The 15421-nt window shown below is 37.0% G+C and overlaps 1 protein-coding gene across 2 annotated transcripts in view; it reads left to right on the top strand.

Annotated features, from left to right (window-relative positions):
- The window catches only part of LOC125806039 (dedicator of cytokinesis protein 3-like), a 96737-nt gene that overhangs the window by 73181 nt on the left and 8135 nt on the right, over positions 1 to 15421 (top strand). For both annotated transcript variants that reach the window (XM_049485509.1, XM_049485510.1), the window contains exons 40-52: positions 632 to 736; positions 2565 to 2706; positions 4201 to 4367; positions 4467 to 4553; positions 5535 to 5714; positions 7319 to 7402; positions 7503 to 7619; positions 9229 to 9317; positions 9618 to 9732; positions 11030 to 11111; positions 11294 to 11409; positions 12753 to 12831; positions 14577 to 14687. In XM_049485509.1, the coding sequence (XP_049341466.1) occupies positions 632 to 736; positions 2565 to 2706; positions 4201 to 4367; positions 4467 to 4553; positions 5535 to 5714; positions 7319 to 7402; positions 7503 to 7619; positions 9229 to 9317; positions 9618 to 9732; positions 11030 to 11111; positions 11294 to 11409; positions 12753 to 12831; positions 14577 to 14687 (1474 nt within the window). The remainder of the gene's footprint in view (positions 1 to 631; positions 737 to 2564; positions 2707 to 4200; positions 4368 to 4466; positions 4554 to 5534; positions 5715 to 7318; positions 7403 to 7502; positions 7620 to 9228; positions 9318 to 9617; positions 9733 to 11029; positions 11112 to 11293; positions 11410 to 12752; positions 12832 to 14576; positions 14688 to 15421) is intronic.

The raw sequence follows: 15421 nt of genomic DNA on the forward strand, positions 1-15421 counted from the left end.
AAATGACCTTTTTTTTCTTTTATTTGTATCTTTTAAACACAACTTAAAGCATAAGAGGTTAAGCAATTTTTGTTTTATATAGTTTTTTTTTAGCTGAGAATTTACAATTAGGACAAGCAGTAAATTCCTGATGTATTAACCCTTTCAGACCCTGCACCCATTACAATGGACATCATATATTGTCTTTACTTTTAAATGTTTTGTTGCATATGACACAATTTAAGAGCTCTTGTCCATCAAAATAGACCATAAACCAGCCAATGAACAAGTTTATAGACTAATGAAATAGGAACTTGGTCCCTCCCACAGTAATGCTAGAGCCACTGAAGCAAAATAACAGCTAATTTATACAAATATATGATGTTTAAAACCCTTTTGTCATGTTTTTTATACCCTTTATGGATGCTTTAACTGAATTTAATTCAATTCAGATTTATTTTCTATGTAGATTTTATAGTAGAATATTAGAATTTCCTTTCTGTGCATTATAAACAGAAAACAGCTTTTTTACATTTTATTTTCCATCCCTGAAGATTATTATTAGATTTTTTATTTTTATTTTATTGAATGTTATTTTGAAGAACTTATTAGAAGATGAAATAAGCATTTCAGGATTTTTTTTCTTTCTAAGAAAATGGAGGCCAGTTTTTATGACAACATCATCGAGCAGCAGCGTCTGGAACCCGAGTTCTTCAGAATGGGCTTCTATGGACGCAAGTTTCCCTTTTTTCTGCGGGTGAGTTCATTTCCCCAACTTCTACACATTATTCTCCCTCTGTGGAACTGAACTTTTGTGTTTGAACTTGTTTTAAATTAACAAAACCTCAGTACAGTGAAAGGTGGAGCAACAACAGTGAAAAGTGTGTCTGATCCCTGTTAAACACAGAGACATCTTTACTTATTCATAGCTGCAACGTTTGACCTCTAGGGTCCTCACCAGGCAAAAACCTGAAAGAAGGAACTGTAGCTTATAGAGGAAGACAGTTTATGCACACATGTAACCACACATGCATAACAAACATTTTTACATCTTAATATTCTCATAAACTCCATTGCAAGTGTACCAGTGCTAAATATAACAAATCAACTCAGTATGTTTTATAAAAAAGGCTTAATATCAAGTTCTTTGTTGAACCCCTAAGGTGATATGATGTCCAAAATAAAAATCTAATGAGACTCCTGATAAGATCTTTATCTTTATCTTTTTCGAACTATAGAGCACACTTAAAATCCTTTAATTTTCCCAAAAATTGTCAGTGCGCCTTATAATCTGGTTCACCTTACGTATGAATTCTACCAGTCAGGTATTAAGGAGCATTAAAGCCACTCCACTAAAGTACAGCATTACACAGGAGTTTCCAGGAAGTTTCTCCAGCACAGAGTCTGGAGCAGTATTAGCATTAGCCGCTAACCACAACGCTAGCTCTTTCGCCATTCAGAGGCAAGTATATCAGACTGAAGCCTTCGTGTTTACTGGTACGTTGGATGAACCACTAGCTGATAGCATCCTTGCTTAGCGGAACACTCTGGGTCCTCAGTGTAGCGCTGTCGGGTGGCATTTACTAGTGCTAAGCGCTGCTAACTGCGGCTAGCACTGCTGCTAACCGTGCTAAAATATTGGAAATCTAAGTTTATTGAAAATAAATCGAAGCATTTTACTTGTCCAAATAAACAGTTTTTAGGAGAGAAATATGTGAAGATTAACATCCAGTTCTCATTTGATTTTGAAACATGGCGACACTGTTCCTTACTATTGTCGCTTAATGCACCTTAAAATAGGCGCACCTTATGTATGAAAATAGACCAGAAAATAGACGTTAATTGATAGTGTTCCTTGTAATACAGTGCACCTTAAAGTCAATAAAATACGGTAATTGCTAAAAATTTGATTTGGTCCAACCAAAACAGGTATTCTCGGCCCGGATCTACTGAACCATGGTCCAGTTCTTTTGCAGTGTGAAAGCACCTTTTTTTAGGTGTTTCAGATTTCAAACCAGTTACAGGAAGGTAATTCAGTCTTTAAACAAACCAGAGGAATAAATAACTGGTGTTGTGTCAAAAACAACTCCCCTGGGCGAAGTGCAGTGCATCACGCAGCAGTTTGAACACAAACGCTTAGACTGAAAATCCATTTATTTACTGTAACAGTAGATTAACTCCTATTCATAAACAGAAATAAAAGGAATCTGAGAAAAATTGTTTACACTCATTCTGCTGCATTCTGAAAACATCATAAAATCATAAATAACATTCTACAAACCAATTAATATGAAGTATTAATTAGCTGGTGACCACAAAATGTGGTCCTTGCCACTCACTAAACTGCACTGTGAAACCGAAACTATCCAGACCAAATACTGTATATACAATGTAACAAACACACAAACCTTGGTTTCATACTTTTCATACTTTCAGATGTGAAAAGCCCTAAATCTGACGATCAGCTGAACATCCGAGTATTGTGTGTGTGTCAACATTTGAGAATTTTTAACTGCCAGTGTATGTTATCTTAACACTGTGAAAAATTGTCTGCATGTGTGTGTGTGTGTGTGTGTGTGTATTAGAATAAGGAGTTTGTGTGTAGAGGGTACGACTATGAACGCCTGGAGGACTTTCAGCAGAGGATGCTGACAGAGTTCCCACAAGCCATCGCACTTCAACAGCCCAACCTACCAGACGACAGCATTCAACAGAGCGACGCCCAGTGTATCCTGATCAGTCTAAGATCATGTTTATTGTGGTAGTTTTGTTATAAAGCGATTTTTCTAATTAATAGTTTAGATGTAAAGATGGTGGTTCCAGCCAGTGGTTCATTTTCTGTTACATGCCGCCCACTAAAAAGCAGTGATGTGCTCTGTTGTAAGATCCCACTATTCTGATTGGATAAAAAGTAAACTTTTCTTTTACTCAGATTTCATAAATATAATAGTGTGTGTTATTCATACTATGACAGTATTTCTAAAAAAAATTAAACATTGCTTACAGTATCACAATATACTGTGATATATTGAATTGTATTCCCTATATGGTGATACATATAGTGCTGTGAAAAAGTATTTGTTTTTCCTTTTTTATCATACTTTTAGAGTAACAAACACATTTCAATATCAGACAAATATAGCCTAAGTAAACATAAAAAGTAACACATTTTATTTATCAAGGGGGAAAAAACAATCCAAACCAACCATCCATATGGGAAAAAGTTTTTGCCCTCTACACCTAAAAACTTGTTTGTTCCACCCTTGGCAGAAATAACTGCAATCACGCTTTACTGATAACTGGCAATGAGTCTTTACATCTCTGTGGAGGAATTTTGGTTCCTCTTCTTTGAAGAATTGTTTAATTCACATTGGAGAGTTTTGTTTTAGCATGAATGGTCTGTTTAAGATCATGCTACATCATCTCAACCAGACATTTATTTTTTTTGAGCTGTTCAGATTTGCTGGACATGCTGGTGTGCTTCGGGTCATTGTCCTGCTGCAGAACCCAAGTATGCCTGAGCTTAAAGTCATGAACTGATGTCAGGATATTCCCCTTCAAATTATCTGATTGAGAGCAGAATACATGGATCCATCACTTACAGCAAATTGTCCAGGTCTTACAGCAGCCCCAGACCATCACACTACCATCACCATGATTTTCAGTATGATGTTAATTTTTTGTGTGTTAACTGTGTGCTGGTTGTAATGGGATATACACCTTTTCAAAAAGGTCAATTTTTGTCTCATCAACCCACACAATAGTTTTCCTATTTGCCTTGGGGATCATCAAGATGTTTTTTGGAAATGTGAGATGGGTTTTTGTGTACTTGTTGGTCAGTTGTGGTTTTCCGTTGGAACTCACTTGTTGATACAATTTTGTCCCAGTCTCATTCTTATTATTGAATCATTAACTCTGACCTTAAATGAGGAAAATGAGACCTGCAGTTCTTTATATGTTGTTCTGGGTTCTTTTGTGACCTCCTAGATGAGTTGTCCATGCACTTTTGGAGTAATTCAGTTTATCTTTGTCTGATATTAAAGATGTATGATCTTTAAAAAAATGAAAAAATAAAAAAGTCTTTAAAGGGCCAAATATTTTTCATGGCATGGTATTGTACTGCCAAGTTCTTACCCATACAAAACCCTAGTAACCCCCTATGTGCCTATGCTATGCAGTGAACAAGTATATAATTAGTTGTTCCTTAATGTACACCTATAGACCTTCAGATCTACGCTGTAACCCCTGTATCAGAGCTTTCTGATGGGCCAATGATGGACAGAGTACCCGAAAGGATCAAAAGCTTCTATCGCATCAACAATGTGTCCCGCTTCCACTACGACCGACCCTTCCACAAGGGCCCCAAAGACAGAGAAAATGAGTTCAGGGTGAGCAATATTTATTTATTTATTTATTTTTGCATATTTTACGTTCTACATGTGTGGGCATTTCTGGTCCTAACCGACAGCACTGTGTTCTGTTTGCAGAGCTTATGGATAGAGAGAACCACTCTGGTCCTGTGCCGACCCTTACCGGGTATCTCACGCTGGTTTGAGGTGGAGAGAAGGGAGGTGGTGAGTATATGAATGATTATTGATCTTTGTTGTCTAAGCCTGGGTATGACAATGGTAGTACTTAAACTTTTAAAACTGTAAGGACAGGAGAGATATGTGTAAATAGTTTGGTTTTCCGGAGTCATCTTAGCCTCACAAATAGTCTACAGTTAAAATACATAACCAAGTTATTATTTAATAATAACCAGTTGAGATAGTCTGTGAGTACTCGTACGGAACTGAAAAAGCGTAAAGTGGAAACAACAAAAAAAAAAAATTCTGCTTATCCAGCGCTAAAAACAGCCTTGCAGTGATTCCCTTCTGCAGTGTTTGGTGTTGTGTGTGTGGTTAGTGGTGTTTGTTAGCTCTGCTACTGCTACTGAATGAGCTGAAGTGTGCACTATTGAGAGTACTGTTATCCAGTTAGTGGATTTAAAACCTTTATTCTCTTTCCAACACAAAATTGGAATTTTATTTTTTGTTTTAACCATATAGTCTATGTGCAAAACACATAAAACAACAATATGGCTATGCGCAGACAAGCAAAGGAGCTGATGTGTGTGCAGTGCTCACTACAGTTCCAGAGGTGATTATAACATTCTAACATTTTATTTAAAACACAGTTTGATTTGTTGCTTTGGTATATTGTAACTATCACGCCATAGCTTTATATAAAATAAAAATAACATTGAAAACAGAGCCTGACTCGACCCGGCTCAAGGAAAGTGGTGGGAAATCGGGTTCACTGCAGCTTTCTGAAGCCCAACAGTTTTAACAGTGATCCACACACAGCACTGCTTAAATCAACTGCTTATCCCTAAAATGGATCAGCTAAATCAGAGGAATATCAACCAATTTCGATCGATCCATCTCTAGTTTTTACTCTGAATCCTGAGTGGTAAAATATATTAAAATTATGTAATATTAACTAACTAGAATTATTATCTATTATCTTCCACGAATGCTGTTCTGTTTCATACAAACTATGTGCTTGTGTAACAGATGGAGGTGAGTCCTCTGGAGAATGCCATATATGTGGTGGAGAATAAGAACCAGGAGCTGCGCACTCTCATCAGCCAGTATCAGCACCGCCATCACCACGGCAACATCAACCTGCTGAGCATGTGTCTGAACGGCGTGATCGATGCAGCGGTGAATGGAGGGATAGCGCGCTACCAGGAGGTGAGTGAACCCCCTCTCAGCTGCTTTATAAAAACAGCAGCATTGTTAAAAGGCCATTCTCACCAGTTCTGTTTCCATATTGTAATTGAGTGACTGACTGTGTGTGCTGGAGAAAAGCTGTGTGTCTGTTCTGGCTGCTGCAGCTGCTGTTTGACTGTGTCTGATTCAGACTGTTTGAGGGTCAGTGTTATAGCTGAGACTTGCCTTTGGTTCATTCTTATATCTAATTCACTCGTGAATAGACGTACAGCATTCACTAGGGGTGGGCGATATGGCTCTAAAATAATATCATGATATTTCATGGTGATATGACAAAACACTAACTAAAAAACATATTTCAAGAATACACTACTGCAACAAAATGAAAATTTAATTTTATTATTGCATATGATATGATATGGCACAGTGAGATATTAAAAAATACATGAATTTTATCAGATTTGTTAGAGAACTCAATGGTCCAGAATGTCATGATACTAATAATGCACGCCAAATATCTTCATATATCCAGGATTAAAGTAAAATAAATGATACTGGACATATATAACGGGAAATGAGAACAGTGTGATTTTTTTTTGTTGCTAAAAACAGTAAAAAAATAGTACCCTGATGTGATAATTAGGTAATTAGGGGTGGGTGATATGGCACGATATTTCAGGGTATAATATCATTCACGATATTTAACAATGTTGCCGATATTATTGCATATGATACGATATGACACACCAGCATTCACAGACGTGAAGGAAATAATGGATGATAATAATATTTAGAACATTTTTATATAAAAAACAAGAGTCTGATATTAGAATCATTTTCGTCAGGGTGCCTTATAATCTGGTGTGCTTTATGTATGAATTGTACCAGTCAGGTATTAAGGAGCAGTAAAACCACTCCTCTTATAGTTTCAGCAAAGTTATTTTTTAGCACCAAGGCTAGAGCAGTATTAGCATTAGCTGCTAACCACGCTAAGCGCTAGCTCTTTCGTCATTCAGAGGTGGGTATTATCTGCCTGTAGACTGCTGATAACTCCGGCTAGCACTGCTGAGGCAGCATTAGCATTAGCTGCTAGCCACACTAAGCACTAGCTTAGCATGACTGTAGTCTGCGAGTTTACCATGTTAAAAAAGCTAAATGGGATTAACTGCTAGTTAATACTGCCCTGGCCTACCGGAACACTCAGGGTTCATCAGCGTTGCGCTCTCTGGCGGCATTTACTGCTGGTGCTTATGCTGCTGCACCCAGCCTTAGTGAAAATCTGGAAATCTAAACTTATTGTAAATAAATGGAAGCGCTTTACTCACCCAAATAAACAGTTTTCTGTAGTATTCTTAGTATAGTAGTATAACTCTTGACAAGTCCAGCACAGCTGTTCACTGAAAGCCATTCCATGTGCAACCATGTAGCAAAAGTGTTAAACAAACCAAAATAGTGTGTGAAGCATTTAGGTGGCTTTTATATGGGATGCTGTTAACCGAGGCTGATTATGATGAACTGTAAATGTAGTAGTTGAATTCCATTTTATTGGCTGTATATTTCTTTCAAATATCTGAGTATTAAATTTGTGTTTTCTTTCTCTATATCTTTCTATTTAACTCTTTCAGGCATTTTTTGATAAAGACTACATCAGCAGCCACCCTGAAGAGATGGAGAGAATCAACCAACTGAAGGAGCTGATGCAGGAACAGGTTAGCTCACCTTATCTGTATGCGCACACACACACACACACACACACGCGCAATAGTAATTGAAAGTTCTTAATGTCTTGTGATTTCTTCATTGTCAAAGGTTCACATTCTGGGAGTGGGCTTGGCTGTTCATGAGAAACTGGTGCATCCAGAAATGCGGCCCCTGCACAAGAAGCTGGTGGATCAGTTCCATGTAATGCGGAGTGGTTTGTCTCATGTGAGCATTGCTTCATCCTCCTTTCTAATGCTGATTGAACTGGTGGGTATAGTAGGCAGGTATCACAGTTTGTGCTGTCAGCGCAGATATAGTGACTTTGCAGGTTTGACTTTTAGACAAAATGTTAATCTGGTTGTCTTACTTCATGTTGTGTTAATATTTAAAGGTGAATGGACCAATGGAAATACTCCAAAATGTCTAGGCACCTTACGATTCGTTTACAATTCAGAGAGTGGGAATCACTAGGCACTTTACATATTGATTCGATTATGATTCAGAGGGGTGGGAATCTTTAGGATCCTTGCGAATCAATTTGATTATGATTCAGAGAGGTGGGTATCTCTAGACTCTATATGAATCAATTCTATTACTATTCAGAGAGGTGGGAATCTCTAGGTTTCTTACGATTCAATTCGATTGCGATTCAGAGGAGTGGGAATCACTAGGCTCCTTATGAATCGATTTGATTTGATTACGATTCAGAGGAGTGGGAATCACTAGGCTCCTTATGAATCGATTTGGTTTGATTACGATTCAGAGGAGTGGGAATCACTAGGCACTTTATGAATCGATTCGATTTCGATTTAGAGGGGTGGGAATCACTAGGCTCCTTGTGAATCGATTTGATTTTATTACGATTCAGAGGGGTGGGAATCACTAGGCTCTTTGTGAATCGATTTGATTTTATTACGATTCAGAGGAGTGGGAATCACTAGGCTCTTTGTGAATCGATTTGATTTTATTACGATTCAGAGGGGTGGGAATCACTAGGCTCTTTGTGAATCGATTTGATTTTATTACGATTCAGAGGAGTGGGAATCACTAGCCTCCTTATGAATCGATTTGATTTTATTACGATTCAGAGGGTTGGAAATCTCTAGACACTATATGATTCGATTCTATTCCAATTCAGAGGGTTGGGAATTTCTAGGCTCCTTGGAATTCAATTATATTACGATTCAGAGGGTTGGGAATCTCTAGGCACTATACGATTCAGTTCTATTCCAATTCAGAGGGGAGGGAATTTTTAGGCTCCTTACAAATCGATTACGATTCAGAGGGGTGGGAATCTCTATAATCTATAATGATATAATGATATAATCTATAATGATTCCTGCAATTTAATAGGCTATTTGACACTATTTCTATTTACTAAAAATTTAGTTTATTTGTTTTTACAATGAGTTTCCCCTTCTGAAGTCTCCATTGCTCCACCAGCTGCTCGCGCTCAGTAAAACTGAGCTGGATTCTCTTAGAGGCTGTATGTGTGACGTAAGTGCGTAAAGATGCGTGACGTGGTCACATGAACTCCTGCGTAAAGTGACCAGACATTCCAGTTTTTAGACTTAATATATTAGGCTTAGCAGGGATGGTCGTTCCAGCACACTGGCACCATTAAACGCAATATTTTGTCCTTTCTCCACTCAGAAATACTATTGCTTTCAGTTTAGAAACAAAATAATACAGACGGCCACTCTAATGAAAAACAATGTTTTAAGTAATTTTGGTGCATTTCAATTAGTTCATTCATCATGAAACATTGAAACTATATACTAAAATGGAGATTAAACCTTTACTTATGTATTTATTTTTGCATATGTTCCTGCAGGGTGTTGCTGCACTGGATCGGTTCTGTCCGTCAGGTATGAGGATCCTGCCACCAAGCCCTGAAAGCAGCAGAATAATTCACAGGCACAGGTAAGATGTATTCAGACATTTTTGACCGTCATCTTGAAAAGGTTTTTGATATATTACATTTTATCTTGCAGTTGTACTGTGGATCTTTGTGGAAATGGTTATTCTCCTCCAGTAATTGGTCACTCTGTTCTATTCCAACTCCAGAGCAGATTTAACTGTGCTCAGTTTCAAGGACTTTCCATCTTCAGTTTTAATTACAGGCACATCTCTATTATAGGACAGGCATCTAAACTGCCTTTAAACATACCAGAACGTAAGGCTAAATTATCTTTGTATTCTCTGTTTCTTTACCATCTTCAGTCCTCTCGGCTCTCTTCGTCTCCCCACCTCTCACCCCTCTTCTAACGAGGGCGGGCCTTTGATGATTTTGACAGACGGGCTAATGGACCAGCCAGACGATACGCCACTCATGCAGGTAAAAATGATGATCTCTATTATTACATGCTAGAAGGGATGTCTTGATTCCATTTTTTGCTCCTGAATCTGAGTGATTTGATTTTGAGTATCTGCCGATATTGAATCTCAATCCAGTACTTTGACGATGCACAAAAAAAGACACAACCAGGTTGTTTGTTAAGGTTTTTTTTAAATATGCATATTTTCTCAAATAAATGAGCTATAAAATATCACCAATAATAATGTGATTAATCATAATTAAGATCATGATTCGTATTTTTGGTAACACTTTACTTGGATGGTCCATTTTATGGCCTTGTTGATGCTCAACTGACATTCAAGTAACACTGAACTAAATGTCCATTAAATTTAACTTAACCCTATGTTGAATGTAAATGATTTAAAATAGAACCTAACCCTACACCTAACCCTAACCTTAACCCTTAATCAACAATAAAATCAAACCCCACACCTAACCCTAACCTTAACCCTTAATCAACAATAAAATCAAACCCCACACCTAACCCTAACCTTAATCCTTAATCAACCCTAAAATCAAACCCTACACCTAACCCTAACCTTAACCCTTAATCAACCATAAAATCAAACCCCACACCTAACCCTAACCTTAATCCTTAATCAACCCTAAAATCAAACCCTACACCTAACCCTAACCTTAACCCTTAATCAACCCTAAAATCAAACCCTACACCTAACCCTAACCTTAACCCTTAATCAACCATAAAATCAAACCCCACACCTAACCCTAACCTTAATCCTTAATCAACCCTAAAATCAAACCCTACACCTAACCCTAACCTTAACCCTTAATCAACCATAAAATCAAACCCCACACCCAACCCATACCCTAACCTTAACCTAAGCTTAAAATCTCACCCTAAACCCAATCCTAAAATATTAAGATAAGCATTTGGATTAGAGTTGAATGTAGGGTTATATTTAATAGAGAATCATTTACTTTCACCTTTTAGTTCATTTGCATTTAATAGACATGTTGTTGAATGTTAGTTGAATGTCAGTTGAGCATCAAAGAGCCCATCAAATAGACCATCCAATTAAAATGTTACCGTATTTTTAATAATAGTATTTCCCTGTATATTTAAAAAAGGGGGGGGGGGAGTAATAATATGTAAACTAGACGTTTTTTATTATCATATTATATTCAGTGTACTTTTGATGCTAGTTTGAATTAGGTCCGATTTCTGATCACATGATTGGTTCGGGGACCTCCCTACATGCTAGCATACAAAATATTTTTATAATATTATTAACAGGGTTTGCTTTGCGTTCTACAGCCCAGTCCCTCGTCCTCAAGCCTCAGCTCTATTCGCTCCTCTTCCTCACAGATGATTAACTCCGCCCCTTCCAGTGCTAGAGGTAAAACACTAACTAATAAATACATCCACAGAGGTTTTATACATTTTCTTGGTGTTTCTCTCTTTGTAGCTCTGTCTTCTTTCTCTTCACTCTTTTTGTCCTCTCTCTTTTATCATCTCATCTCTCTCTTTGTCTCTCTCTCTTTCTCTCTCTCTCTCTTTCTTTCTCTCTCTCGCTCTCAGGTTCTCCCTCTCTATCTGATAAGAACAAGAATAACCGTGAGCTGCTGATGTTGTTGCCTCCACACAGAGAGAGACCGAACAATACTGTTTACTACGGCAACAACGAGAACGGACAGGTAGGAACGAAACAACAGTTTTATTTTTGTAGGTTTAATTTAAAGCATTTTAAGCATTTCTTGTAAGGTTCAATTAACTGTATAGGAGAGCTGGACACATAAAACATGGTACAATTTTATCATTGTTGTGCTATTTTAGTAGAGGTTTTGGAAATCCTAATACAAGCTTATTTTATATACAGTGGCTTGCAAAAGTATTTACCTTACAACCACAAAATTAAATGTATTTTATTAAGATTCAGATATTTTTTTTATTTGATTAAAATAACTTCCACTTTACATGTATGTTCTAATTTAAGTTAAAAAACATACTCTCAATAACATACATTTAGGTTTGTGGTTGTAAGGGGATTAAATGTGAAAAAGTTCAAGAGGTATGAATGCTTTTGCAAACCACTGTATATACTGTACATTAACTGCAAGCAAAAGTGAAATGAACTGCAGCCAGTGGTGGATTAAGGTGATCAGGGCCCCTAGGCCACACTTTGATTGACCCATCCCAAACACTTCTACACACATACATACAAAAATATTTTTTTATATTAATGGAGTTAATTACTTAAATGTATTTATAATTATTAAATAAAATCTGTGATTAATCATAATTAAAATCATGATTTTTTTTTAGGCATTGTTTTTGTGTGTGCGTGTGCAAGAGAGAGAGCGATATCTGAGTAGGGGTGGGCGATATGACCCTAAAATAATATCACGATATTTCATGGTATTTTCACGATAACAATACTCTTAACGATATGACAAAACACTGAATTAAAAAAATATTATAAAATACACTACTGCAACAAAATTAACATTTTATTTTATTATTACATACAATTTGGTATGGCACACATCTAGCTAAGATATAAAAAAATATTTTTATCAGATTTGTAACAGAAGTAAATGACCCAGAATGCCATGATACTAATAATACACCCCAAATATCTCCATATATCCAGGATTAAAGTAAAATAAAAAAACAGCAAAAAGTAGTACCCTGATGTGATAATTAGGGGTGGGTGATATGGCACAATATTTCAGGGTGTAATATCGTTCACGATATTCAAAAATGTGGGCGATATTATTGCGTACAATTGGTTATGGCACACTCCTAGATCTGAGAGTTCATTAATAGCAGGTGTTTAAAAGTTAGTTATTATTTTTTATGTGTAGCAGAGACATGAAATTGTCTATAATATATTTTTATAGATTAAATTATAATATAAATTAATGATAATTTATATTCATTTAACTATTTAGCAACACACAAAATGTTTTAAGCTGTGGCTCACTCCACTCTAGATTTTCACAGGCTGCTTAACCTGTGTGTTTTTGTTTTTTTGTAGATGAACAACCTTCAACGCTCTGTTCTGCAGCAGCACAGTCCCTGCAAACCTGATCCCAACCCAAGCCTACCTGACCGAGGTACACACTGTCTACTCACCCTTTCTTCATTTGCATGTGAATATGTATAGTATGTGTGTTGATGTCCAACACCAGTAGACATTTGGCCAAGTCCACTCTCCCCTACCACTTAATCTTACCCCTCCATATTACCCCTCACGTCTAGAGGTAGGGTATCCTGATTCTTGTAGGGATATAGGGGTAGAAACACACTCTAAAAAGAGGGTTATGAGATCTCCAGCAAGAACTTTTTTAAAGGAGAAATCCAGTGTGAAATGGGCTTGGGGTGTAGTAGTGAAACATGATAATGAGTACAAACTTTTATTGAATAGCCCAAAATTTGATCAATTCCAATATGGCTGACTTCCTGTTCCTGTACATGTCAATTGGTCATACGCATGGGATTGTAATATCTATGCTTCTACCAAAAAATTGGAGTATTGGAGAAATTTTGTGACGACCACAGCCAATGTTTTAGCCCAAACAAACAAAGTGCGCTGTAAAGAAAATTGTCAAAATATATCTAAACCGTTTTGAGGCCTTATTGAATTGGCCAATTATCAAGAGGCTGTGAGCATTCCATAAATGCTATACAGAACAGATGGTGCTAAAGAGCTGGTAAAACATAAATATAAGAAATTCCAGTTTTAAATCAAATGGCGAAATAGACAAACAAGTAGTACATAAACCCCCTCAATACCCAGCGGGAAACTTTTTATTTTGCAACTTCCTGCCAAAATTACCAACTTCCTTTTAAAACCAAGTGATAAAACCAAGTGATCATTGTTCTGTATGAGGAGGTCAAAGATTGTTCCAAAGATGGTGTACAGCTCTGAAAAAAATTAAGACATCACTTCGGTTTCAGAATTAGTTTCTCTGATTTTGCTATTTATAGGTATATGTTTGATTAAAATAAACATTTATCCTATAAACTACAGACAACATTTCTCCCCCGAAAAAAAAAACTAATTCATAATCATAATATTTTAGGAGTTCAGAAATCAATATTTGGTGGTATAACCCTAGTTTTTAATCACAGTTTTAATGCATATTGGCATGTACTCCTCCACCAGTCTTACACACTGCTTTTAGATAACTTTGTGCAACTCCTGGTGCAAAAATTCAAGCAGTTCAGCTTGGTGGTTTGATGGCTTGTAATCATTTATCTTCCTCTTCATTATATTCCAGAGGTTTTTAATTTGGTAAAATCCAAAAACACTCATAATTTTAAGTGATTCCAGCTATTGCCTTTATCCCAGCTATTGCCTGTTTATTTTATTATTTTATTTTTTTAGGCCTGCGCAGAAATGCAGGAGTTTTTGAGTATTGGAAGTGCCTCAAAAATGGGCGAAAGTGTCCAAAATTGTAATAATTATAAGAAGCGGACCAAAAACAATAGCCAGTGCTCCTAACAGACTTACGATGCTAGTTATAGGGCATAGCATTAACCATGGCAAGAAATCACTATTTTAACACCATTAACAAGCTCAAAGTAGCTCCAAACTTTACTGGTAGACTTCTAAAGGCCCTGATATTTAAAACGAGGCTCTGAGAACTTTTTATCGAAGTTATAGAAGTCCATGTTTCACTACACCCTAAGTCCATTATACACCAGATTTCTTCTTTAGCGTAGTTTCAATGCATTATGGCTCCATTGATCGCCCAAATAATCATAAAAATGCAAGAAGCTAAACTCTGGAACAGAGACATGTTCAGACACCTACTTTCACTCACACACTGTGTTTTATCTTATTGTTTCACTCCAGGATTTCCAACAGCCCCCAGCAGCTGGAGTCTGGATGGGGAAGCAGGATCATACATGCAAAACCCCAGCATTCTGTCAGCACCTCACGGCTCCTCCCGTACCTTCCCACAGGGTAACACACACACACACACACAGTTACATACACGTGCTTGTGATCTAGAACTAATTATTCCAATATTAGAACCGGACATCACTAATAATTATCTAGTGATTTAATTCAATCAGAGCATCACAGCAATTAAATATATAGAATCTATTGACAAAAAGCCTGTTCTAGAAAAAAGAGCCTGTTAATCTCGTTTGATTTTGAAAGAAACGTTGGATAATGAGCTGAGTTGTCCACAAAATGTTGTGTATTCACATTAAAAGACAAGACAGGTGTGGCAGAGTAGATTATAAAACTTTTAAATATCCTCTAACATCTAGGATAGGGGTCGGCAATTAAATTTGGCCCCGGGCCAGATATTTTACAAGCTAGTACGTGGCAGACCAAAAAAAAAAATTGTTTTGGAAAATGAAGTGTAATGGGTTGGAGTGCTACAGGCTAGTAGCTCTCCAGCCCAGAGGGTTGTTGAACCCAATTGCAGAACAGTTGATCTCAAAGCAGGTAAACCCAAGAAAAAAGGAAAAAAAAAGTAATAAAATAGGAATAAACACACCGCTCCTCACACAGGATTGAACCCGTGTCATCAGGGTCGTGCTCCAACTGCCACTGCCCCGGCTAGTGAATTGGGACACAGCCGGGAAAAATCGCCCTAATAAGGAGCCTAAGAATGGGCAGAAAAACAAGAAAGGGCGGAAACTAAAGTCATGCTGGGGGATGTAAACAAAAGCTCACCAGAGAAG

Source organism: Astyanax mexicanus, chromosome 12, assembly GCF_023375975.1.
Source record: "Astyanax mexicanus isolate ESR-SI-001 chromosome 12, AstMex3_surface, whole genome shotgun sequence".
NCBI classification, from domain to species: domain Eukaryota; kingdom Metazoa; phylum Chordata; class Actinopteri; order Characiformes; family Acestrorhamphidae; genus Astyanax; species Astyanax mexicanus.